General features: G+C 40.6%; 1 protein-coding gene across 1 annotated transcript in view; it reads right to left on the reverse strand.

Moving 5' to 3' along the window:
- NDRG3 (NDRG family member 3) overlaps positions 1-27,929 on the reverse strand; it is a gene marked incomplete in the record, with an annotated part of 646,357 nt that overhangs the window by 515,760 nt on the left and 102,668 nt on the right. The window contains 1 exon segment of the mRNA XM_044090166.1: positions 27,181-27,216. Coding sequence (XP_043946101.1) covers positions 27,181-27,216 — 36 coding nt within the window.

A 27,929-nucleotide genomic window follows, 5' to 3' on the forward strand; every position in this document is an offset into this window, starting at 1 on the left:
CCTAGTGATATAGGGGTTGATGGCAAGCTTAGTGAGTTTTTCTATGATTCCTGAGTGGGGAATGGTATCAAAAGCCTTGGCCAGATCAAGATAGGCTGTATGAACCACCTTGCCTTCATCCACAGCTCTGCTGACTGACTCAAGTCGACCAAGTTGAGCAGGCATGATCTATCCTTCACAAAACCAAACTGTGTGGGATCCAGAGTTTGGAGATTCCCCTATATCCTTGTTCATTAGGTCCATGATGATGCGCTTCATAGCCTTGCATATCAGATTCGTCAGGCTAATGGGGCGATAGTTCCCAGAGTCTGTAGTCGCTCCTCCTTTGTGGAGAGGGATGACTGTAGCAGTGCTCCACTTGGCAGGGACAAAGCCTGAGGTGAAGCTGTGACTGAACAGGGCACACAGGTGAGGTGCCAGTTCACTCTGTAGTTCATGTAAAACACAACCAGGGATATTTGTCAGGTCCCATAGAAGCTGTATTCTTGGCCTTGGGCTGTGCTATTTTAACCTGTGCAGCAGTAATACTGGGTGCCTGGCAATCTACTGGTATGATTGATCCTTGGGGGGAGGGGGGGTAAAAAGTTGGCACTGAATCTGTCAGCCAGTATACTGGCAATATCTGTTGGCTTGGTATAGGAGGTACCATTGTGCAGTACCTCAGAGCAAATCTGGGTATTGCCATGGAAATTTTTTACATAACTATAGAAGGCCTTGTGGTTGTCTTTACTATCTGCTGCAATTCTGTTTTCACACCTAGCTTTAGAGGATTTGATGAGGGATCTCAAATTTTTGTTGAGGCAAATAAGGAAATTTTTCCAAGTCTTGGGACTTCACCTTATTCCACATCAGTTTCCTCTTTCTGTTGTAGAGTTTGTTTATGGCAGGGGACCACCAGATTGGCTTCCTTTTTTTTGGAGGAGAGTGTCTTGGTTCTACTTGGTATGATGAGATCCATGCATTTGTGTATGTATTTGTACAGTGTATTGGTGTATGATTTTGCGGTCACACAACTAATTCTCACTTGCATGGGTGCCATGAAGTTAGCTACCTCTGTTTTTAGGAACCCAAAGTTAGCATTGGAGAAGATTTTCATGGTGGTTACCTTTTAGGGGAGGGGGGATGTGGATTTCCAAGGTGATTAGTTTGGAGTCGGATCTAACTAGGGAGGAGTTGACTATTGGTGTAGAGCAATGGTCACCCATGTCAGTAATGACCAGGTCAAGGATGCTGCTACCTCTAGTGGGGGTAAGAACGAGCTTGTCTAGGACATTGGAATTAGTGAACTCCAGGAAACTTTGGGCAAGTGTATTGGTACATAAAGTAGTTTACCCAGTTAATGGAGGGGTAGTTGAAGTCACCTAGTAAGAGAGTGTTAGGTTGGACCCTATCACTCTCCAGGGTGCTTAGGAACATGTAGTGCGAGTCTTGGGACATGGTTGGGGACCCATGGCAGGCTATGACCTGAATCACTGTTTTACCTAATGTTAGCTGCACCTGAAGTATCTCTGATGCGTTATGTTGAGCTACCAGTCTGGAGGTATGCACATCCTTTATGAATATGGAAACACCACTGCATTTGGAGTTTAGTCTCTGGAGTTTGGTTTCTGTTACAGCACAAATGTCGATGTTCTCCATTTTAAGGAGTGCCTCGAGCGAGTGCATTTTGAGATTTAGACTTCTAGCGCTGAGCAACATCATTAAAGATTCAAGTTAGGAAATAACAGACATTCGAGTTTCAGACATCATACCATTCAGAAAATTCATGGTAATGCACAACCTACAATTCTTTCAACTTTCTAAGTTTGTAAAGAGCAATATTTAGTAAGTGTCCCTATTTTTGGGCCTTTGTCCAACTTTTATTTATGGCTTTCTCCAGATTTCTTGCTCTAAGAGGTTGAGAGGCATGTTCTGCTCTATACATAACAGATTATACAACTACAGGAGTTAGACACTGAACTGCTGACAGAGTAAAAGTCTGCACCCTTACAAGGCATCATATTTCTGTGAGAACAGTATGAAACAGGGCAAGACAGCAAGAACAGTACTGTGCCAAACACTACTCCCTAAAAAAAAAAAAAAACGGTGAATAGCTTGAACAAGACAGAAAACAGTCTGGCCACATTTAAGCTACAGGTAGCCAAAAACAAACTTGCAGCAAGACATACTAAAAAGCTAAAGTATCTAAAAGTACAAGCAGAACATATTCCTGGGGTACCGTAACATACAATCACCTTTGGAGGTTAGGAAATATAGATATAAAAATCAAAAGATATATTTATGCAAAATAAAATCGTGGCCAGTTCCACAAAGATCTTTCAAATCGGCTTTTGTGTAAACGTGTGCACCCAGCAATGCGCACATTCTACAAATTCACAAATTTAAAAAAGGCAGCAAGACTGATCATTCAGCACTTAACTGCCAGAAGTCTAAAACACTCCACAGAATGTAGAAACAAACTTATAATAAAAAAAAACAAACATGGTCTAGAAGGCAGCAGAAACACAAGTAAAATAATGTTATTTATTATTCACAGAGATTAAGCGCTTTTGTCCAAAGACTTGATCAGAATAAAAGATGCAGTAAAAAAACACATTCAAATACACTGGAAAAAATAGCACCTAAATGTTTAACCAACCAACAGTTCCAATTTAGTCTATAAAAAAACACATTTAAATTAATGACAATTTTGTATTTAAACCAGCCAGTATTAACAAGTTTGCTTTTCTAAAACTTTATACAGATGCTTTCATTAATACCAGGATATTGGTCTGCTTGCATCTTGTTCTTGTAATTACCACCCCTCAAATCTTTTGGAACCAACTCTAGGACAGAAAAATAAAACTTTGACTTGCACATAGTGGAATGCTTAAATAGTGTATTGTTTGAGTCTCTCCTTTATAGTACAGAAGTACTCCTTTACTCTAGCACTTTTGTTGTCATTCCTATGCAAAAGGAGAAACAGGAGCATGTAGCAATACACACTGTACCTGTGCCGTTACAACCAAAAGTTTCCTACTTTAATGCTTCTATCTATATGGGGCAACATAATGGAATGCCTCATTAGCTGCTAGAAGTACCAAAAGGCTTGAACACAATCTCTTAAAAAGACATGAAATCTATTTAAAGCTTCCACAGTCTGAATTTGCCACCATGAACCAAAAAGAAGTTAGAGTAAAACAGTAAAGCAAATGACAACCAGCCTATAAACATCCCCACTGGCCAAACCTACAATCCTCCAGCAAAACCCACAAGTGTACAAAGCTCGCAAGAAAGTGCATTGTAGCCTGAACACATACTGGTGACCAATGAATGAGTTTCTTAAATGAAAAAAGCTCTGCATACAAATTATTCAAAGAACAATAAATTTATTTTTTTCTTTTTAACTATGCTAGGTAATAAATCTTGATTTATGACTGACATGCTATAGTCTACTCTGTCTGTCTGTATAACATACATGGATAAAAATCAGACTGGACAGAGTTCATTTAGTTCCTTGAGCACTGAAAGATGGCAGTGAGCAGATTACCCTGGCGGGGGCAACCAAGAATGAAGTTGGTGGTCCAGGTTGGTCAGTCTGCTCTTGTGCAAACAGATGCTTGCATGCAACTAGCGGCCCCAGGATCACAAGCCAATGACACTGTTGCCTTAATACACAGTCTAGGGGACCAAGCACACAGATGGGAGGATAAAGAATGCACCCTGGTAACAGAGGTGCCCACACCATTCACCGGGATTTGGATTAGGACCATAACAGAAAAAGTACAGTTGTGAAAAAACTTACCAAACAGTAGATATCTTTCTCTTCACTGTTGCAGCATTCTTTACTATAGAAGTCTCCCGTCCAGAGCAGCCAAACATTCAGCCAGTATACAAAAGCCATACGATCTTGTTCGCACTGTACAGTCCACATGTGCTCCCTGCACAAGACGTGAGGCATGATAATGACATGGATGCAGTTACCCAGAAATGAATTGCCCCAGTATAGTGTCTCCACAAGACAAAGCTGTCCATGCACATCTAGGAGAAAATGCAGAAAAAGGGAAGACCCTCAGCCATAAGGAAATCCAAACAAACCAGAACAAGAGGGGGTTGAAGGGAGGGAGTGAATATTGCAACAATGAAGAGGAGGAAATCTACTGTTATGGTAAGATTTTATACAACTGTACTATGTTCTCCTGTATCACGTTGCATTATTCTTTACTATAGGGAGAGTAAAAAGCTCAAGAAACAGAACGTGAAGTGAAAGGCTGAGAAGACCCTCAACAAAACCCATACAAAATGGTTTTAGCAAAACCTGCCCTAGCCCTATAAACCATATTCAACTTATAAATCCTTAGGAAATGCACAGAAGACAAAGCAGCACCTTCAAGAATGGAATTGTGTCCAACCCCTTGTGGAAAGCACCAAAAGAGGCAACAAGCCCTACTGAAATGAACTCTAACAGAAGTAGACAAAGATTTGCCATGAAAAGAATTACAAAAAGAAATGGCCTTCGATATCCAAGAGATTGTTTACTCAGAAACAGCCAGACCCAATGTTCTGGGATAAAAAGAAGCCAGTCAGACTTTTTAATGGGTTTCTTTTATCTAAACAGTACCAGAGCTGTCTGTGCAGGAAAATGGAAAGGTGTTGTACTGACTGATTCAAGGACAACTCATTTACTACCTTGGGCATAAAAGGAGGATTAGTACGAAGGGACACCCTGTCCCTGTGAAAACCTAGAGAAGGAATGGTTATAACGGCTTGCAGCTCAGAAACCCTCCAAACAGAAGAGCTTGCAACAAAACAGTCTTCCAGGGACAATGTTGCCAAGAAGCAGAATTTGCAGGCTCAAAAAGAAACCAGAGTCAATTTTTACAAAACAAATTAAGGTCCCAAGGAGGAGGAATAGGGTTCCTTGGAGGCCTAAGAAGAGACGCATTTAAGAAATTGTTTGACCTCAAAACAAGAAGCCGGGCAGGATTCATGGGCAGACGAGCAGAAATTGTTGACAAATGGGCCTTCACAGAATTGTAGGCCAAGTCAGAATAGAGCAACTCATACAAATGATGGGGACCAAAAGACACCCACTGAAAGGATCCTGGTTACAAGCATGACAGACAGAAAACCTTTTCAGTTTAGAAAAAGATTTTCTTGTTGACGGCTTCTTTTCCTCTTGTAAAACCCTGAGCACTTCCTCAGAAAAGAGGTGAATGAAAGGGAAAAAAAACCTCATTGCCCACAGTGTCAGCTGAAGAGTGAACAAGTTAAGACGTGTGAAGAGGTCCAACCATTGAGGTAACTTGTGGTGACTGACCCTGGCCAGATGCATTAAGAGGGGGAAAATCAGTGCTGTCTTCTCCAAGAGGGAGTCACTACCATTTCCAGGAGTCCAGATGAATCTTCTGCAGGACTCTTGGAAGCAGAGGAACAGGGAAAGCATAATCATCCCCTTCCAAGGAAAAGAAATTGTGTCAGTCTTCTCTGGAACAGAAAGAAGGAGCTGCCTGTTCAGGAGAGAGGCAAAAATATCTACCGGAGTAATATCCCACCAATGGGCAATGGCCAGAAACATGTCTCTCTGAAGCATCCATTCGTAAGCCTGTGTTTTGGACCTGCTCAGGCAGTCTGCCACTAGATTGTGCTCTGAAGGAATGTATACTGCCTGAATAATTAATTGATAATTGACAGCCATCTCCCAAGCCTGCACAGCCATCCTGCAGAGGATGCAAGATTTTGTGCCTCCCTGCTTGCTGACATACATCACTGTAGTGTTGTTACTGTACACCTTCAAGGGGTCTGGAGAGAACATGGGGTGAAAAGCTTGGAGTACCAGAATCCGAGCCCTCATCTTTTTGATGTTGATATGGTCCGATTTCTGATGGGTGGGGTCAGAGACCATGAACTTTCAAAGGACCACATGAAGCTCCCCCAACCCCATGTCTGAGGCATCAGTGAACACTTCTTGAGAAGGAAATGGAGGCTGAAAGAGCAGGCCTGGGTTGAGAACTAACTGTTGAATCCACAACTCAAATTCCTTCTTTAGACAAGGAAAGAGGTACACTGAAATCCAGAGGGTGGCAATACTGCAAACAAACCGCCTTGAGGTACCATTGAAGCTTCTGCAAATGCAGTCTGACAAGAGGGAGCACTAGAATATGGGCCATGAATCCCAGGGCCCAAAGAAACTCTGGCTGGAATGGCAGTCAGAAGAAGAAGAGACTGAAAGAAGGCAGTTAACTTTTGGAAGTGGAAGAGAGGCCAACATTGGCACTGTCTGAATCCTGCATCCCAGATACACATGATCCTCAGAGTAAGTCAGGACGGACTTCTGGAATTTGATAGTGAACCCCAGACCTTGAAGAAAGATGGCGAACTCCATATCCTGGACCAGGTAACTGGGAGAAGGTGCCTGAAGCAACAAGTCATCTGGATAAGGAAAAATCCGAATGCCTTGGAGCCTGCAGAATGCAACCACAGGAGCTAGGCATTTTATGAACTTCCTTGGGGCAGTAGAGAGGCCAAAAGGCAGAGCAGAGAACTGAAAAATGAAAAATAAAAACACAGAAACGTAAAAATTTCCTGAAAGAGAGATTGAAAAGAGATATGAAGGTAAACATCCTTCAGATCCATAGACACCAGAAAAGCCTGGGGTGGTGAAAGCGGAAACAGGGTTTGAAGAGGAAGCATCTGAAAAGAGGGGACCTTGAGAAAGGTGTTGAGCAGGGAGAAATCCAGAACAGTTTTCCAATTGCCCTCCTATCGAGGAACCGGGAACATCCAGGAATAAAAACTCTTTCCCCACTTGGGAAGGGGAAAAGGTTAAATGGTTCCTTGGTTCACCAGAGACCCTAGAACCTCTGGAAAATGAAGAATGTGTTCTAGAGGAGATTAAGGAATCCCTGAAAGAGGAAGGAGAGACTTCCATACCACAAACTAACCCGGATGGATGACGGACAGAACCTACGGATCTGAAGTAATGAGAAGCCAATTTGGAAGACAAAGGGAAAGCCAAAGGGACAAAGGCACTTGGTCTAAGAGAAGGCTGGCAAATTATCAAAGAGAAGCAGACTTATCAGATAAAGAAGGCTTCTGGGCCACAGAAGTCCAAGAAGCTTTTAACAGAGGAGGCTTGCCTACCACCCTTCCTGCCCATGGAGGCCTGGTAGGGTTGCCTGCAGACAAAAGCAGATCTAGGACAATTCTTCTGGAACTTGGGAAAGGAGAGACTAAACAAGGTCCTGCAAGGCTTTGCCTTTCTCTTGGAGATTTTAATCAGGTAAGCAGCAGCAGCAGTCCCAAAAAGAGGTTTATTATCCAAAGAAGCATCCAACAACTTGGCCTTAATGTCTTCAGGCAAAGACTGGAGACTAAGCCAAGAACAATGCCTCTGGAGGAGGTATCAGCAGCATCATAGCTATACTTGGTAGAGTGGTGAGCCACTTGAGAAGTAGAACCTAAAAAAATATAAGGCAGCAGATATGCCCTTAGAATCAGGGAGGTCAGAAATAACCTGGCAAGCCTTGGCAATAAAGACTAGAGCGTATCTGGACATGTGGATCTGGTAACTGATGACCCAAAAGGCTAATGTAAACCTTCTTCTCAATTCTCTCCATTGCCCTACTAACCTTAAATCAGAAGGCAAAGGTTTGTCAGAAGAAACTGCCACCACAGCAGGATCAGTAGAAGGACAGTTAAAATTGACAATCGTCAGGGACCTTCTAGGATTTCTTAGGAGCAGGAGACAGAGAACCAGGACACCGGAAAGCAACAGTGAAAGTGTCTAACAAGGCAGTCACAGGAGGAACTGCAGATGGTGAAGCAACTCTTAATGCAGCTCCTCTGAATATCAGTCACACGAGAAGAATTCCACTTAAAGTATTCCATCATCCTAGCAACTGTGTCACCAAAAAGGACAATTCCGAACAAGACAACGCGGGGCTAATAGACTCCTCCTCAACAGAATAGACCAAAGGCAAAGGCATATGAATAAGACAAGGTCCCATCAGACTAGAGTCCTCATCCAAGTAATCTGGTTCCCTAGGCAGTTAAGGGGTAGAGGTCCAAGGAGGAGCAGGCACCGAAACCCCTTAAGGAGGCTTCAAGGCAGAAAAGAAACCCTGAGTAAACTTTTGGCATTCCCTTTGAGAATCCTTAGGACAGACCAAAACATGCTTCTTTTGTCTTTTATTGGAAGGCATGTCAGCCCAAAGAAATACCGGAAATTCCAACCCTTAGCAAGATTCAATAACATTACCCAGAACCTCGTTCCTGACCAATATCTGCTGAATCCCTCTAGGACCTTCCTAAATAAAATTAGCCCCCCCCCCCCCAGACATCTGGAGCAGACACCTGCAAAGCTTCAGAGGATGTGTGAAGAGACAGATCCATGCAAGCCTTTGACAGGGTCATGGCAGAGGAATCCTATGTAGATGCCACACAACCTACAGAACACCATACCTGCTTCTAGAGGGACACCCGGTGGCGGCTTGTCAGTTAAAGAATGTGACAGAGACTTCTTGGCTTTCTTACCTAGCGTTAGAATCTTGGGGTTAATGGATTCTGCCATGTTACCCTGGGCAAACTGTTTAAGCCATTGGTTTTCAAGATAAATGTCCAGGGAAGACAAATGGCTTCCAAGTGCTTTAAGCACAAATGCCTTACATATACTACAAGAGGGAAGCACCCAAACAAAACAGACACTGCTTGTGAAAATCCTTATGGAGTATCTGCCTCCCACACTGCCATTTTCCCTTCTTGGATGACATGAACTCTAGGCAAGTACAATAAAATACAAGAAAAAAGAAAAACAACCCCAACGGGGCACTTATCCGACAGCTAGGTATTCAGCACAGCAGCAAGACCTTGACCAATGAGCAATAACGGGTTCCGACCGACAGCAAAGAAGTTCTAAAGTAACCACATCCTTGTGTCACTTTTATGCCATACGTCCTCTGCAAGGAGTGTGATGTACAGCATGTACACAATCATAAGACTTTGGTATTACTGGCCAAACATTGGGCTGTCCTGGGCAGGAGATCCCTATAGCAAATAATACTGCAGTGATATAGAAGGACATCTCATCATGACTGTCTGTGCAACTGCCACACCACAGACTGCTCTCACCCTGGTAAAAGGGATGGCAGACAAGTACTAGGTTAAGAAGATATAGAAACAAAAGTTTTTACCCATGCAAAATACTACAGCAAAATCAGTCAATTACAACATTCATTTCATGCAATTTCAATACTCCAAACAGAGCACAGTTCTACCAGCAGACTACCTTGCAAAAATATATTTGTTTTCTTTAGACCATTTTTTTCCAATTCTGACATACCAATATTAAATCAATGTATAATGTGTACTCTTGATATCCTTAGCTATTTCGCTTTCTAGATTTCCGTTTTACAGTGGTGCATTAATAACGCACTCATACAGCTAGCCATGAAATCCATAAGAGGAGAATGAAAAGGGGTTTCAGCAAAGTCTAATTTATGCCATAAAGAAAACCATGCTCAGATGTAATGCCTGCTTAAAGGTAAAGCTTTAGACAAAGCTGCCCTTTGTTAATAATGAAAAATAAAAGTTTTCATATGAACCACAATGCACACTCGTATGCTGTGTCCTATATTCCTCGTACAGAAATGAGGCACAAAGACCCAAAATTATCCAGCTAAGCAGATCAACTCCATGCCCAGGACTTCAAGAGAAGTTAATTACAAATAAATTAGGTCTGCTCCTCTTGAAAGTTAGTTAAAACCATACTTCTCAACTTTACAGAATGTCCCAATTTTTGCCACATACTTTTGGTCCATTTTACATAAAATTGTGGTTTTGTGGCAAATTAGATTTTATATCCTTCATAAAATCCAGGCTAATGCAAAACTGGTTATTCTATCACATTTCTAAGTCTGCAAGAGCAATATAAAAATTGTCCCTATTTTTCGGCCTTTGTCCAGATTTCTTGCTTTAAGAGGCTGAGAGGTATGGTTTAATAAAACCACATTCCTTTATAAAATGCAGAGAAAAAAAATGTCAGAATGTTACCCTAAAACAAAACATTTTAGTCAGACCTCGAGATGACCGTCATATACAATAAAAACTTTAAAGTGCTGTTCTTAAAATCAATGATGCTTTGAACATTTTACATTGTGAAGCAGATGTGAACATTTAAGCAGTATACAAACAACCCATTATGCTATGTTATACAAAACATTAGCACCACCATGTGGAGCACATCTGATCCTGCAAACCAAACATTTTCCAACATTCCATGTATCTATATGATCTATTTTATTTACCGGGAAAAAAAAAACAATTGGGCACAAAGCTAATTTTCAATGGAGGCCCAGGAAAAACAAAAACCTTCATAGAATCTATTCTTTAAAATGTTCATATTCTATGCAAACAGAACATTGCATGTACATAACAGCCACACATAAGACATTATACACTGTACGTAATAGTAAGACATGCCAAGACAAAAAGCTCCTGAAAAAACTTAATACATTATAAGAAAATTTAAATATTGCTACAACTTCACTACGGAGGTGGTTCAACTGAATTTTAAGTACAGCACTATGGCAGTAGTGCTAGTTGGTAGGTTTGAACAGAATATGGAGAAGAGAAGTGGGAAGAGACAAGGAAATGGAATTCTAGGGAAGGTAATAGTTTACAATATTAGTTTTGCATAGCAAGGAGTGAGATCATTTAAAAATAAACTACACTGTAATGCAACAACACACTGCTTTATTTTTTTAATAAGCTTACTTGGAGTGTGACAGCAGCATAGCCAAGTTTTAAGGAGTTTAGTTTTAAAAAGGCATGGGTTTTCATAGAGTCTAATATGAAGTGAGATGGATTTCAGCCCTTGGAGACATGGCCAAAATACAGAACATCTCCAGCTAGGACTATATTGTATCTTCATAACAAAGAGCCTAGGGCAGGACATCTTTCAGGATGATGGTCTATACTTTGTGCTACTTGTAGTTTAGAGGAAGTAAGATACTTCAAGCCCACGGAGGTGCCAACAGCAATGCAGTGACAAGGGTAAGCTTTACCAGATGCAGATTTGGCAACTTTATTGAAGCACTGCTCAAGTTGGCTCTTGTGTGTGGCCTGGAGGTTGATGAAACAGATAGTAGTATGGGGAAAAAGAAGGCAAAGTTTGTCCTGCTACTCTGCAGAGATAGAGTTTAATTCTGTATAAATGATACAGACCTTTTGTTGGTCTTTTTTGGTAGCTTGTTGAATATGCAAGTCAAATAGTAGTTTAGTGTTGAAAACTATTATTGTATTAGGAGGAAGAGATTTTGCAGTTAGTCTTGCAGTCAGTATTGAATTAAATAGTTCTGTCTTCTTTGGATCCAGAATGAAATTCTATTTGGTCAGCCAAGGTTTGATGGAAGTAGAGAGCGGAGTGATTTGTCGAAGCAAAGAAGGATTCAGTTACGCATATAAAAATAAAGAGTAAAAATCAGCATATTAGATTAGGTCTGCATGTTGGACAGTGGGCAAGTTTGTTAATGTGCTAAGCAAGAGAAGCCCAAGTATTGATGCTTGGACTACATAGACAGATAGTGGAAGGAAGGTAGATTAGCTTAACATTTAACAACTTATGATCTGACTGGTCACTTAGGAACCAGGATAGTGTGGGAAGGGATAGGCCTAAGGACGCTGGCTGAAACAGTAACTCTTCGTCAGAGAATGTATTAGGGCTTTTAAGTTCAAGAATAGTGTAGGTAAGTTACTGGTCATTTTGCATTTTTCCAATTGCTTGTAATTTCAGTTATGCAGTATTAGTGCTGCAGTTTGGTCCGATACCGTGGGTAAGAAGATACATTTTTGGCAAGGATCTGTTTTAGTTGAATGTGAATGCATTTCTCCAGTATTTCAGAATGTGGGGAAATATACGGCTACTGGTGAGCTCATTGATATTGCCTCCTTTGTGAAAAGGCAGGAAATAAGATTATTGGATAGTTCTAGTTAACAGAACTGAGATAAGATAAGCTTTAGCTTCAGTAACAGTTTTGAGGTACAGTTGCCTGGTATGTGGGTTTAAGTTTGAGGAGGTGAGAACTATTTTGTGGATTATTTTTATTGATTAATGAGCTTAACAGTGTTTATGAAGTGGGAGTTTAGAGTGGCAGAACAGTCTACATCTGGGTTGGATTGTTGACATCTACCAGGGGTTACAGTGAATACTCTGTGTGAGTCGAGGTAGTACTGAATTTAATCTATTTTTGTCTTTTGCGAGATTGTGCAGGTATATGACGTTGATATTCTTGTACAGTTCAATTTTTGTTGTCAGAATGTCTAGGCGTCATTCATTTAAGGAGTATTTTGGTACCACAGGACAGACAGATTGTAAAGCATAACACTACACCCAATCTTTCTTTAAACTGGCTCTTTCCACCCCTATAGTGCCTTTTTTAAGCAGTGTTCCAAAGACCAAATTACCACCATAATAGCTACAAACAAATGCAATCTGAGGGTCATGCTGCTCAATGCTATAAGTCTAAATCTCAAAATGCACCGGCTCTAAGCACTCCTTAAAATGGAGAACACCGACATTTGTGCTGTAACAGAGACGTGGTTCAAGGCAGCAGAAAGCTCCTCTGCACTACCAGGCTGTAACTCATTCCACACTATTCGGCCCCCAAACTTGGACAGAAGCTCCAAAGGCGGTGGCGTTTCCATATTCATAAAAGATGCGCACACCTCCAGACTGGTGGCCCAACATAACACATCAGAGATACTTCAGGTGCAGCTAACATTGGGTAAGACAGCGCGCCTGCTACAGGTCCCCAACCATGTCCCAAGACTCGCACTCCACTTTCCTAAGCACCCTGGAGAATATTAGGGTCCAACCTAACACTCTCGTACTGGGCGACTTCAACTACCCCTCCATTAACTGGGCAAACTACTCACATACCAATACACTTGCCCAACTTTTCCTGAAATTCATTAATTCCAATGCCCTGGACCAGCTCGTTCTTACCCCCACTAGAGGTAGCAGCATCCTTGACCTGGTCATTACTAATATGGGCAACCGTTGCTCTACACCAGTAGTCAACTTCTCCCTGGTTAGATCCAACCACAAGCTAATCACCTTGGAAATCCACATCCCTCCCACCCCCCACCACGGTAACCACCATGAAAAACATCTCCAAAGCTAACTTTGGGCTCTTAAAAACAGAGACAGCTAACTTCACGGCACTCATGCAAATGGAGAATAGTTGCATGACCGCCAAATCATACACCAATGCACTGTACGAACACGTACACAAATGCATGGATCTCGCCATACCCATTAGAACCAAGACACTCTCCTCTAGGAAAAAGAAGTCAATCTGGTGGTCCCCTGCCATAAACAAACTCTACAACAGAAGGAAGAAACTGGTGAGGAATAAGGTGAAGTCCAAGACTGGAAAAACTCCCTTACCAGCCTCAACAAAAAGATGAGATCCCTCATCAAATCTTCTAAAGCTAGCTATGAAAACAGAATTATAGCAAATAATTACAGAAGGCCTCGTGGTTATCTTTACTATGTAAAGAATCTCCACGGCAATACCCAGATTTGCTGTGAGCTACTGCACAATGGTACCTCCTATACTGAGCCAACAGATATGGCCAATATACTGGCCGACAGATTAATTGCCAACTTTACCCCCCCCCCCACAAGACCAATCACAATACCAGTAGATTGCCAGGCACCCAGTACTACTGCTGCACAGGTTAAAAACAGCACTGTCCAAGGCCAAGAATACAGCTTCTATGTGACCTGACAATATTACTAGCGATGTTCAACATGAACGACAGAGCGAACTGGCACCTCACCTGTGTGCCCTGTTCAACCACAGCCTCCCCTCAGGATTTGTCCCTACAGAAGGGCACACTGTTACAGTCATCCCTCTCCACAAAGGAGGACTGACTACAGACCCTGGGAACTATCACTCCATTAGCCTGACGAGTTTGATATCCAAAGCTATGAAGCGCATCATCATGGACCTAATAAACAAGGATATAGGGAATCTCCAAACTCTAGATTCTAAACAGTTTGGTTTTGTGAAGGGTAGATCATGCCTGCTCAACTTGGTCAACTTCTTTGGGTCAGTCACCAGAGCTGTGGATGAGGGCAAGGTGGCTCATACAGCTTTCCTTGATCTGGCCAGGGCCTTTGATACTATTCCCCACTCAGGAATCAGAAAAACTCACCAAGCTAGGCATCAACCCCTATATCAGTAGGTGGGTTGCAAACTGGCTCACAGGTAGAACCCACAGTGTGAAAGTAGCTGATTCCAAGTCAGACTGCTGACCAGTCACAAGTGGAGCCCCACAGGATTTGGTCCTGGATCCTCTCCTGTTTGGCATCTATTTCTCTGAAGTCTAGGCCAACACAAATGGACTCTGGCTGACAAAGTTTGCAGACGATTGCAAGTTGGGAGCTATAACTCCCCAAGTGATGTTGATATCCTACAGAAAGGTCACACAGACCAACGACTGGTGTCAGAACCATGGCTTTAAGCTCAATGCCAAAAAAATGTGTCGAAACCCCCTTTGGGAAAAACCCGGTTCCCATGAATTATCACATCAATGGTAATCCACTGAACACAGAACACATTACAAGAGATCTGGGAACACAGGTTGACAGCAACCTCTCTTTTGACCACCACATTACCACTGTGGTCAGAAAGTCCTTCTATGTGGCACATCTCATTACTAAGGGTTTTGCATCCAAGAAGAAAGAGGTTATTGTCTCCCTCTACTCCTCCCTGATTAGGCCAATCGAGTACAACGCCACATTTGGTAGGTGCCTCACTAGACACCTGCAACAACTGGAGAGGCCGCAAAAGTACCTCACAAAGAGGACCCTAGGCCTTAAATATTTGTCCTATATGGACAGACTCAAAAGACTCCAGCTATTCTCTGTCTCATATCGCCTACTTAGAGGTGATCTCTGCTTGACTTACAAAGCCATGTCTGACCCAGCTCGGTTAGAAATGCTACATCTAAAGAAATCCCAATCCTTCCGCACTACATGCTCCAGAGGCCTCAACCTCATTACTACAATCAACAGAACATGCTGGAGGGACAGGTTCATAACACAGAGACTGCCCATGCTATGGAATAGACTTCCCATACATGTCAAACAGAGCACCTCACTGATCCTCTTCAAGAGAAATCTTGATGAGTGGATGGGAAATAGAAAATTCACCCCAGGGATCACTCCAGTGGCTCTACACGACAGAGGTACTAGGAACTAAGGTCGGGTGGCACGATGCCAGGATAATCCTATGGGCTAGGCTTGTAAAGGCTCCAGAGCCATTAGCCTAGAACACACGTATAAAATGGAGTCTGTTTTAGTATATTAAGGAAAGTTATATTAAAGAAAAAAGCATCACTATCAAGAGAAATGGTTCCAAGTGGATTTTAGAGTGAATATGAATGCGTTGAGATTTGATGTAGACATATACCCAAGTTTAGTGGGATTTTTTTTGGCATGTGGGTGGGGAAGTGATCATCAAATATGCCTGGTAAGGTTCCAGATGCTATTTTGTTAGGGTGGAGTATTCATATTCAGTACTGAAGGAATTGAATATTACTTGGCTTGAAACTAGCTGGGGTACAGATAACTTGAGTGCAGCCAAATAGATTTAGTGACAAGGTGGGGAGTCAATACCGAGAGACAGCCAAACTATGTTTGGGCTCCCAGGAACAATGGTTTCTTAAGGGACACTACTATGGATGATATTCTTTCCTGGATAACAAAAGATGGTCGGATGTACAAAGCAATGATGCACACGCATGTTTAGTTTAATAGAAATAAATATTTCAGCATTCTTGAAAGTTTGCGGATTGTTAGGGTATAGGTAGAGTTGGAGGGTACTGGAGAACATTATAGCAATGCCCCCTTCCTTATTTTTATACAACCAAGTCTATACAAGCTGCAGGACCAGGAGGTAATTTCTGCATCTTTAAGGCCTGATTTCAGACAAGTTTCAGAGAATGCAGGGCAACTGCATGGGTAGCCATGCATGCATACAGGTCAGTTGTTAGTAATGCTACCAGTGTTAATATGGGGAAACTTCAGCCTTGAATGGGTAGTGGTTGCATTGTGTGGTACAAGAGGTGAAGTGTCACACTTGGTCATTGGGGGTGGCCCAGGGTGAAGGTGAATGTCTCCACACAGCTGGAGCTCAAAAAGTGAGGCTGTAGGGGAACAGCTCTTTCAGTTTTGATTTTATTTTAAATGTAAAGCTTGTTACCTACCTTGCTCAACCATTCAGCGTCAAGTGTCTTCAGGTACCTGCCCCTTCCTACAACTGCCTTGCACACATATTGTGTAGTATTACGAATATATTATGAAGATATTATACACAAAGACTAAAGATATTTCCCTAACTGCTCCAAGTCTGCTTTTAAAACAGTCAGCTACAGGATCTTAAGAACCCACCTTCATTCCCAGACAAATGCACCTCACCCCAAAAACAAAGAAGAGATTTCCCTTTGAATCACTGTCACTGTTCAGTGTGCTGGGGAAGATGGAACACAACTCATTAAAAAAAAACAAAATTTTGAAGTACCACCACCATCACACAGCGCTTGTCTTAACAGTGTCTGCAGACACCTGGAGACTGAAGGTTTCCCTTTCATAGCTCCTCTCCTAAATGAGCCATTTACTTACTTCACTTATTTTTTTTTACACATGCTTCAAGTTTCTCTTACTCTGCTGTTTGGGACAGTGTGACACTACAGATGCAATTCCACCCTTTTAGGATGTTCTTGTTACACGACCAGCTGTGCTCGCCCTTTACCAACACCCACTACAAATGCCTGTGCAACATCATACTGCCATGCAAAGCATGTCTGTGGAACAAAGAGCCTGAAGTAAGCTTTAAAGCTCAATGTTCAACACAGATGGTTGCCAATTTACAGTGGATATAAAAAGTTTACACACCCCTGTCAAAATGCCAGGTTTTTGTGATATAAAAAATGAGATCGCACTAAATCATTTCAAAACTTTTCCCACCTTTAATGTGACCTATAACCTGTATAATTCAATTGAAAAACAAATCTGTTAGGAGGAAAATATAAAAAATAAAAACATACAATAAGCTGGTTGCATACGTGTGCACACCCTTAAATACTTTGTTGAAGCACCTTTTGATTTAATTACAGCATTCAGTTCTCTTGGGTACACACCTGCCAACAATTACAGAGACTCTGATTAACCCCAAATAAAAGTTTAGCTGTCCTAGTAGGATTTTCCTGACATTTACTCAGTTGCCTGCTACACCAAACGCCATGGTTCGCAGAGAGCTTACAAAGCATCAAAGGGATCTCATTGTTGAAAGGTATCAGTCAGGAGAATGGTACAAAAAAATTTCCACAGCATTGGATATACCATGGGACACAGTGAAGACAATCAAAAAGTGGAGAAAATATGGGACAACAGTGACATTGCAAAGAACTGGACATACCTCCAAAATTGATTAAAAAGACCAGATGAAAACTGGTTAGGGAGGCTAACAAGAGGCCTACAGCAACACTAAAGGAGCTGCAGGAATTTCTGGCAATTACTGGTTGTGTACTACATGTGACAACAATCTCCCGTACACTCCATATGTCTGGGCTATGGGGTAGGGTTGCAAGACAGAAGCTTTTCTTACACAGAAAAACATCCAGGCCCGGCTAAAATTTGCAAAACAATACATAAAGTCTCCCAAAAGCATGTGGGAAAATGTGTTCTGGTCTAACGAGAACAAGGTTAAACTTTTTGGCCACAATTCCAAAAGGTACATTTGGCGCAAAAACACTTCGCATCATCAAAAGAACACCATCCCCACGGTGAAGCATGGTGGTGGCAGTATAATGCTTTGGGGTTGCTTTTCTTCAGCTGGAACTGGGGCTTTAGTCAAGGTGGAGGGAATTATGAACAGTTCCAAATACCAGTCATTTTTGGCTTAAAACTTTCAGGCATCTGCTAGAAAGCTGAAGATGAAGAGGAAATTCACATCTCAACATGAGAGCGACCCCAAGCACACATCCAAAATCAACAAAAGAATGGCTTCACCAGAAGAAAATTAAAGTTTTGGAATGACCCAGCTAGAGCCCATACATAAATCCAATAGAAAATCTGTGGGGTGATCTGAAGAGGGCTGTGCACAGGAGATGCCCTCACAATCTGATAGATCTGGAGCGGTTTTGCAAGGAAGAGTGAGCAAATATTGCCAAATCAAGATGTGCCATGCTGATAAGACTCCTACCCAAGAAGGCAATGTTGTAAATAAATCAAAAGGTGCTTCAACAAAAGTATTAGTTTAATTGTGTGAACACTTATGCAACCAGCTTATTGTACATTTTTTTATTTTTCCCCTAACAGATTTGTTGCTTTCTCAATTGAATTGTACATGTTACAGATCACATTAAAAGGTGGGAAATGTTTTGAAATGATTACTGTGGTCTCATTTTTTTATATCACAAAAGCCTGGCATTTTAACTGGGGTGTGTAAACTTTTTATATCCACTGTATGTCCTAGCAGGAAAAGATAAAGCAGATGCTTTAAAAATATCTAGTGGCATCCAAGGAAAGGCCTGGGAGTGCAAGAGTTCTGAACCGGAGTCTGGGGAGTAGGAGATCAACAAAAAATTTACATGGACTTCAAAGTATCACAGGTGTGATTAAGGAATGCATTTAAACAGGCCCCATAGAAGCTAGTGATGGCACCATATTGTGTGGTGAAAATCCTATATTACAAACACAAACCTCTAAGCCACGCAGGGGACTGCTGTGATGCAAAGGCGCTCCACTCCATAGTCAGTATCCTAGGATACCAGCATTCAGCACAAAATGAATGGGACAACTGAAAACAGAGGTCTGATGTTAGCAGGATAGGATGAGAGGCAGAAAAGGGGGAAGTTTAAAGAAGCAGTTGCCTCTTTTCAGAAAAAATCCTTTGAGCTGGGTATTCATGTTAGCACGTAGGTCAAAGCTGGAACACTCTAGAACCTAGACTATGGTGCTAGTAAAATGTAAGAAAAAACAGAGGCACCCTAGCAGTGACACAATGTGCAAATTGCTCAGTGGACCCATCTTTCAAAATGATGCTAAAAAAAAAAAAAAAAAAAAAAAAAATTCTTTTGCCAAGAAAAAGTCTGAGGTGGAAAGCAACTCACTACATTCTCGTCTGCAACAGTGAATACAAATGCAGCAGATGTTATGTCATAATAATTTTTGTGCTTTAAAATTCTTTGGTCTGGACAGGAGTAGGTGTATTCAAGGCAGCTGCCTTTGTAAAAATTGAAAGTGCCAACTCAAAACAGGCAAAATACGCCCACATCAGTGCACAGCTATGAAAAATTCCAGGCCAATGTTAAGGAAATCCCCACATCAGTAACAATATCACACCATCAGTTCCTGGTTGTAGCTGCACATTGCGCACAACCGACTCGGCCCAAGACAAGCAAGACCAGATACCAAGCCATAGTTGTCATGCTAAGCATAAATCTCCATCACACAAAGTGTGTACTTAAAGATGCACACCATGCTGCTCCAACCAGGAACCAGTGGTGGAGTGTTACAGTGTGAAAAGGCCTAGGCCAAGAGAAGCAAGGTATAGCTGTCAGAAGCACTTTACTTTATGTCTGCCAGTCATTAACATATGATCATTGCCCTAACAACTAACCACCCATCAGCTAAAAATAAAATAAGAGCCTATCACTGAAAGTGCTAATTTTCTCATTCTGGAACAGAGTATATAAATTCCAATAGTTACCTATTTGAAGCAGAGAGAATCTCGGGCAAATATAGCCCCCAACAATATCAGTAGTAAAATACCATTAAATTTAGTACTACATTTCGAGCATGCACACATCCATTAGTTGCAATTACCTTCTAAATCAAAACAAAGGACAGAAAAGCACTGTACCTACTCATTTTACCGAGTCACAAGCATGGTTGCTGAAATATCAATACAAGTTAGGCTGGATGGAACTGGTTTTAGGACACCAGTGCAAAAGGATCAGGAAAGCAGTTTGACAAGTCTGAAGCAGCTCACTCTGTTTTTGGAAAGGACAAAACTCACCAAAACTAAATGCAAATTCTCTCAAATGGGACCTATTACAGAGGCAATTATTTATATGCCTTAAAGGTCTATTATTGTGTGTATGCCCCAAAACTCTACTATTACCCTCATCACAAGACCGTAACAGCTTGCATTTGGAACATTACAACTGGGGTAAAGATACTACGATGACAACACAAAGCCTGATAGGGAGGAAACCCAAACGGCTGCTCGGATGACTGATCCTTTTTCACAAGTAAAGAAATAAGGTACAATACTCGGTGTCTGAAGAGTGAAAACTTGCACTCATTTAATTTTCTCCTCTGTAGTTCTACTGTGCACTAAACTCATTTATCTGACCCTTCACAATATGATTCACCAACAAGCACGTTCCTGTTTTACTGAACAGGAAAACAAGCTTCAGCCCCTCTTAATTTATCATATGCATTAACTGCATACTCACAATACCAAATGAAGTAAAATACCAACAGAACTATAGTGGTTCACTAAACTCAACACATATACTACTTCCTGCTTGCCTGCTCTATTACACCCGTCTTGCCTTGTTAAGTCTAACTTTGTAGAAAAATAAAGATTGGGGGTGAAGCTACCTTTCTTTTCAGTTATTTAGCAAAGACTTGTAGATAGCAGTGCAGAAGTTGCTAAAGCAGTTTTTTTGCTGTGCGTGGCACAGATAATGGCAGAACTCAGACTTAGGACAGGCACGTAAAGGTGTTGATTTACTCACTTTGAGACAGTAGTAATAAATAGATCGAGAAGAGGTGATGTGGTTTTAGTTTAGCTGTCTTGATTTAAATGTGATGAGACATTGTTAAAGGACATAACTGTAATGTCTGAAAGTTCTCAAACAACACAATCCGTACAGCACCTTGCTGTGAAATCCTATTGGGGAAGATGTAAAAAAATTTCTTGAAGGAGCTCATGTAAAGAAATGACAAGTAATTACAGAAAAATAAAGTAAGGTTACAAATCTACAAGTATACTGCTAGCTAAATTAAAATTAAAACCAGCACATTTCTGCACACTATTTTTTTTTTTGAAAGGGGGCACCTTACGGGCACAGCCACCGAGTGAAGTCCCATCAGCAAAATGCAGTACTTTGTAAACTGTACAGATCTGTCTGCTGTGAAATTTTGCAATATTATACACCAAGCAGCAAGTTGACACACCCTTTATCAATAATCTACTGTTAACAGAAAACACTACGTATAAAGTATTAGACCACCACCTGGTCAGGAGAAGCTCCAATTAACTCAGGGGAAGTAGAGCTTGAGCAGAGAGGATATCCTGTTTTTTATTCATACAATGCTCTACTTAAGGGCCAACAGTGATTATAACAGTACAATTATCTATCTATCTATATATATATATCTATATATATATATATATATATATATATATATATATATACATATATATATATATATATATATATATATATATATATATATATATATATATATACATATATATATATATATATATATACATACATACATATATACATACATACACACACACACACACACACACACACACACACACACACACACACACACACACACACACACACACACACACACACAGAGTATGAAAAGCCTAAAAAGCACTGGGTGATGCCTAGCAGCAGGGTTCCAGAAAACAGGATAGATGAAGACCAATGTGGAATTTCACAGCCATCAGAATGACCGACTAGAGCAACTCCGGTGAAAGTTAACACTGCTGGTCAACATGCCACAGTAGCTTCCATTTCAATTTGTCAGGGCTCTTTAGAGTACACACTGGAACATTTTGAACATGCACAAGTGAATTCAGCACATACACAAGAATCTCCTTTCACCAACTTAAAAAGACAAGATTAACACCTTGCATTAAAATGCCACAGTACATCTTTGCAAGTTTTTAATAACTGGAACACAAATTGGAATGTACAACCACTTCAATGGCATCTATTCTTTAGAAATAGCATAAGGGGTTCATCCACAACAGGTCCAGGCTGGGGATGGGGATGGGGCTTTGTGTAGCACATCTGTAACCAAGGACTTTGGGGAGCACAAGGCTGTCACAGGTAGTACACGTATACTGTTAAACTGGGTATGTAACACTGCACATTCCTACAACAGCCAGTACTGTAGGCATTGCAGTGCACCATATGACTAACAACTGGGGGTAAACGAAAAGCAGGCAGCTAACAAACAAACCAAAACAGTGCACAGCAAGTCAATAACTTTAAATAACCACAGTCAGCACTTTTGGTCTGGAAAGGCTACTAGACAACATAAAAGCATAAACTGAATTAAACCCCATACATACATTTCACAAAAAACAGAAACAAGCTAGACACATTTATAAGTTAATGTTTTAATGGACTGGTCTTTAACCATTTCATTAATACTGTGCCAAGCACAGCCGGCCTTGGGCATAGGCGAACTAAACGACCACCTAGGGTGACGTAAAGGCCAGCCTCTTAAAGGGCAGTTTTTATTTATTTTAATTAAAGTTTGCGCTCTTCTCGGCGCCCTGCTGAAGTGTAACTGGAAGCCGGAACTTTGGGGGAGGGGGGTGAGCGCCCTCCCACTTACAGCTGCAGGTTGGCCAGGACAGTATTAATAAAATAAAATTAAAAAAAAAAAAAAAAGTTACTTTGCGGTTCGAGAGTCTGCTATAAGGAGGAATGTGCGTGCGTCAAGGAATGTCAGTGTTGTCGGTGAAGGGAGTTGAGGCTCGAGGAATTAGTGTTGATCTAGCAGTAGTGTAACATAAGAATAGGTATATAAAAGCAAATACTATCCAATATAAAAATTAAACATTAGCTATAAAACAGAAAAAATGCAATGATTTAATGCCTCACTGCTCTATTTTTTTTCATATCTACTGACTGACTCTGTGAAATCCTTTGTTTTTCTGGTGTAGCTCACCCTCACTTATTACCTCACATCCTGCCTACTTCTATGCAAGTCCCTAGAACCAAGGGCGCCATTTTTAAATTATCTACTCTTAACTACTTGACCTCCCCTTGCCCTGCGGCTTAGTGACAGCATGCTCACCAGAGAAGATGCAGGAATTAACTGTTGCACTGCTGAATCTTACTCAAGAGTTGGCTTGAATGGAAATGCTTTCTACTATAAAGAACTGTGTTTAGAAGACAATGAACTGCAAGCAGGGACGATACGAATGTATCAAGATTGTTGTGTTGCTAATCGCCCTATCCTTCCGTACTGCATAGTGTTGTACACTGTATCAAACTGTAATTAGCTACTGTTAAATGTAGCATTTATATCTTGCTGAGTGCCACATACTTTTCTAACGTATTTGGCCGAGTTTTATTTAATATTTGTTTAAAAAAAAAATGGTTTTCTGCTCTATTGCTTTAATAATGTTACAACATAAATGGCTAGCAGTTTCGTTAGTTTTTTTTTTTTTTTTGGTATGTGTCAACATGTATATAGAAGGAGAACGCTAGATGTAATGAGCTGTTACATTGCTTCCAAGGTACGGGAGGACAACTCCGCATACAGCACTGTGAATTTTATTAGATTCCTGTGTGCTTATACAAACAGGAGGAGTATGAAAACATGAAACTGAAAGCTGCAAGCCGCGTAAGTTAATGTTCTATTGTAGGCAATACAATGACATATGTGATATTGTATAATATTAATACAAGTCCATAAATAAGTTATTAAAACAGAAGTAAAATGAATGTTGCAGACCATGTTCTTAGAATGGAAGATAGTAAAAGTATAAAGAACTCAGTGTCTTCCACATTGAAATACTGAACAGTAGTAGTGAGAGAAGTATTTTTTTTTTTTTTTTTGTAAAATATCTAGAATCTGAGAGATAATTTTTTTTCCTACTGGGTCTCAATACATCTCACCAAATAATGTTACTGTCATTGTATCAGGAGCCAGGATATCACAGTTTTATTATTATTATTATTATTATAATAAAAATCTAATCTACATCAGATTAGTATGAAGTAATTACCATTTATACTCCTGTATTATGCAAGAATATTAGGCCAAATATTTGTCTTAAATTAGGTTTCACTTAAGCACAGATCTGATTATAATTAAAGTAAGGAATGCAAATACTGGTATTTTAATTTGTTGCTGTTATTCACAGCCACATAACCCCACTTCAGTCACTGTAAATATAAAAAGAAGAACAAATAAAACAATAACTGCATCATTGCTGTTGGTACTGTGCATTTTATAGCGCTTTTCGTATTCCCCAGTTCTGTGGAGATAGCATTCAACAAGCCAGTGTCCAAATATGCTAATGAATTATTTTTGCTATCCATCTTCTCACCATTGATATGTTCCCCTTATTCCCAGTAATCCCTGGCTGAATCCTAATGACAGTGGGCCTCACTGTCCAGGGAGAGAATGATCTTGGAGGTCTGTGACCTCTAAGACTGCCAGTCTTCCTTTAAGATGGAAAAAAGTTGGGAGGAGTCTTCATGTAATCGTGAATGCACCTAGGGTTGGGGGATTTTTAGGTATGCACAGAAGGGGGAAACCCTAACTTGCCAGAGTGAATATATTCATTACAAACATCACTACCCACAGCATCAACCTGTTCTCACTGTCAGCTATTGAATGAATGAATAAATTAATTAAAATCTGCTTTCAGCCAAATACACATGCTACAGGATTCACTAGGGTGCACTTTGGCTGCAAGCATAACACCAATCCCTTCATCTGGGATTGGTCAGCTCACATAAACCACTCACTCCCTAACCTGGCTCCTCCAGTACGTAAACCCCTTCCTCGCAAGTACGGTAAGTCAAACTGCACCTTCTTTTGCAGGCTATATGGGGCAGGCAGGTGACCCAAGGGAGGTGCTGGGAATTTAGCCACTGCTGTCATTGAGGAAATCAAACACTAGACTACAAGCTACCAGACACACCTTGCTAATAAAATTAATGCTAGTCTTCACCAGGCATAATATAGTTTGGCAAAGGAGGAATCTTTGAGTAGTATGAACAGTCAAGGCATTTTGGAAGCTAGACAGTATAGTAAGATGGGCTGTGAAGTTTTGTTTTAAATCTTGTCATTTAAATTGACTTCCAGCCATTCTATTTCTATATTGCATAGTATGGTTCTGTAAATAGTCGTGAAATACTATTACTATTGGAGATGGGTTTGTAACTAGGGAATATCAAGAATGTGGAATCATTTACTACAAATATTTTGTCTATTAGTAACCTCCAGATCTTTATGTACAATTTTGTATGAATCTCATGGTTTGGGTGAACTTGCTGTAATTGATCTGATGCGCCATCTGTGGTGATTGTTTGTGGGTCTGCATGCAAGAGGCTTGTTTCTACCAATGGTGTGAATTTGGTTATTTCAGACAGGTCACACTTTATAAAAAAAAATGACTGGACAGTTATTTGTGGCAAGTATTACTAATCTGATTACTTTTTGAAGTTGTAAATTGTGCTGTTCCATATTTATTGACTTACTTTAACCAAAGAGTATGTGTATAATGTAACATATAACGATATATAAAAATGTGTACAAGGAGTCTGTTTTGAAAACAGCCCAAATGTAAACTTAATCCTCCAGTGACCAGATGCATTTTCTATAAATATGGGTTTTCATGCAATTTCAGTGGCAGAGAATGTTACTGTTCATGCTAAGCCTGTTTTCATTGCAATATTGTATTGTTTATCAAATGGCTTTCTGTGTTTGTGCTAATCTAGCTTAAGCTTCTGCACACAGGGAGGAGAGAGGTTGCTATTCTACTTTCCTGATCTGTACGGTTTGCTCGCCTACCCAGAGTAAATTAAACTGTTTAGATTAACCTAAGCAACCCTTTGAACCAAGGTGCATAGGCTTCTATTTTCTGAAGACATGACTTTTATAGTAAAGTATGTGTGAAGGACCAACAGATAAAGCAGGTTTATTAAAGGACATTTCCATCTTCACTTGCAGTTTAAACTGCATTACAAGGTGTCCTTTTCTTCTATGCACTGAAATAATTAAAGGAAATGACTGGGCTGGCTTTCTTGAGGAGTGAATGACTAGAGTGGCTTTTTTGTGGAGTGACCTACCTGTGGGCATGGCTCGTAGGGGTGTTTCATGAGTATGACGTGGGTGGGGCTTAAGAGGCACCGGAGCACTACTTCACCTTGGGCGCCATATCAGCTAAGGCCAGTTCTGTTGCCAAGCATTCAGTTTCACTTGATATTTACCCTCCTCAAGATACATGATGATGGTCTGGCATGCAGTCATTCCAACATCAACAGCAGCATACAGCTTGTTGAAGCATGTTCACCAAGGCTGGTCAGGCAGTCATTAGCAATTTAAACTCCTGAAGGGATAGCTGCAGTAAAAGAAACTGTATTAATTGGAGCAGAAAATTAATCTCTGGAACCATCACTTCTGCCAGACTTCCACCATTGCTGCCTCTCTCCAAACAGTCATAATCCCTGTACTTGTCCCTATATTACACAATATAAATCCTATCTGTAAGTAAATGCAGACGACTAACAAGATGTAGTGAAAAAATGTCAAAGTCTATGTAAGGATGGCCATATCGGTTGACTGGAGGGGCGAAGAGAGGGCAACTCAAAGAAAAAAAAAAAAATGAAAGACCAAATTAATTAATGTAAGCAGCCTGGAGTTATTACAACCGCCCTCCTCCCAATACAACCCCCCCAACACTAAACTTGTCTCATGAGAAGCAGAGAAAAGCATTCAACAGGTGGGACAAGGAGACTTGTTAGAGTTTCATATTCAGAAAGGACAAACAATGAGATTTCATTTATGTCAGTTGGTGAGGACAGACCTCTGTCCAGATCCCATGGCCATCTGCCCATCCAGTTATCACCACTCCAAGCAGCTATTAAATCCAATCCGCAAACCATAAAAAAATAAAAACTACCACAAAACACAGGAGGCAAGTAGATAAACCTCACACAAAATAAATAAATAAAAAATAACCAAGAAGCACGTCATCCTGTTCCTCATCTCTCTCAGCACCCAACAGTACTTTGCCCCAAGACGTTAGCCATTATCACCAGCAAGATGCACAATTTGTGTAGAAATGTCTGTAAGGGTAGAAAGCAGTTTATACCCAAAATTTCACACAGATGAAATCTTACCTGGCAGTCAATATCTTGAAAGTTTTGAGCAGCACTCTGTCAAGACAGAAAAAAAAAAGTATTCTTAACATGTTTTAAGTCACAGTAAATTCCACTCACACAAAACCACTGCAGTAAATATTCCAAGAGTATCCTTGAATTTATTATAAAAGTTGTGGGTTAAAGCAAATATAGTTATCACAGTTAACCTACATTTTGTTGACCAAAGCAAACTCTGTATACACAACTGTATACTTCAGTCTCTGAACAAGACACTCTGAGCTCCCTGGTGACTAAGTACTGGAGCCTTAATGGATCTTACGGTTATGAATTGGCAACACCACAGTTAAAGCATACAATATATAAAATTAAACACTGCTTACAAATACATTGAAGGTATTTCCATTAAAGTAGAAATCCACACAATGATGTAATCATTAATACCACAGCTGACATTTTATCTACAAAAGTGAGCAATAACTCTAATTAGAATTGGCAAAATGTACAGGTTCATCCTGCAGGAGGACAAACACTGTCCAATAGGGTGTTAAAGTACAGATAAAGTCCAGTAAAAAAAAGTCAGTTTCTTCACAACAGAATAAAAAGTGGTCATGAATTATGCTGGTGTGAAGCAAAGATAGAAGAGCAAATGACTGTCATTTTAGGAGAGGAAGTTCCCTGATGCCCTGGTCAAATTTCCCTAGTAGTAGAAATATCATCTCGGTTCTCTCCTGAAAGAGGCCAGCAGCCTAGTGGGATTAGCCCACTCA

Source organism: Protopterus annectens, chromosome 12.part0 (genome assembly GCF_019279795.1).
Source record: "Protopterus annectens isolate FY-2018-M chromosome 12.part0, PAN1.0, whole genome shotgun sequence".
Taxonomy (NCBI): Eukaryota; Metazoa; Chordata; order Ceratodontiformes; family Protopteridae; genus Protopterus; species Protopterus annectens.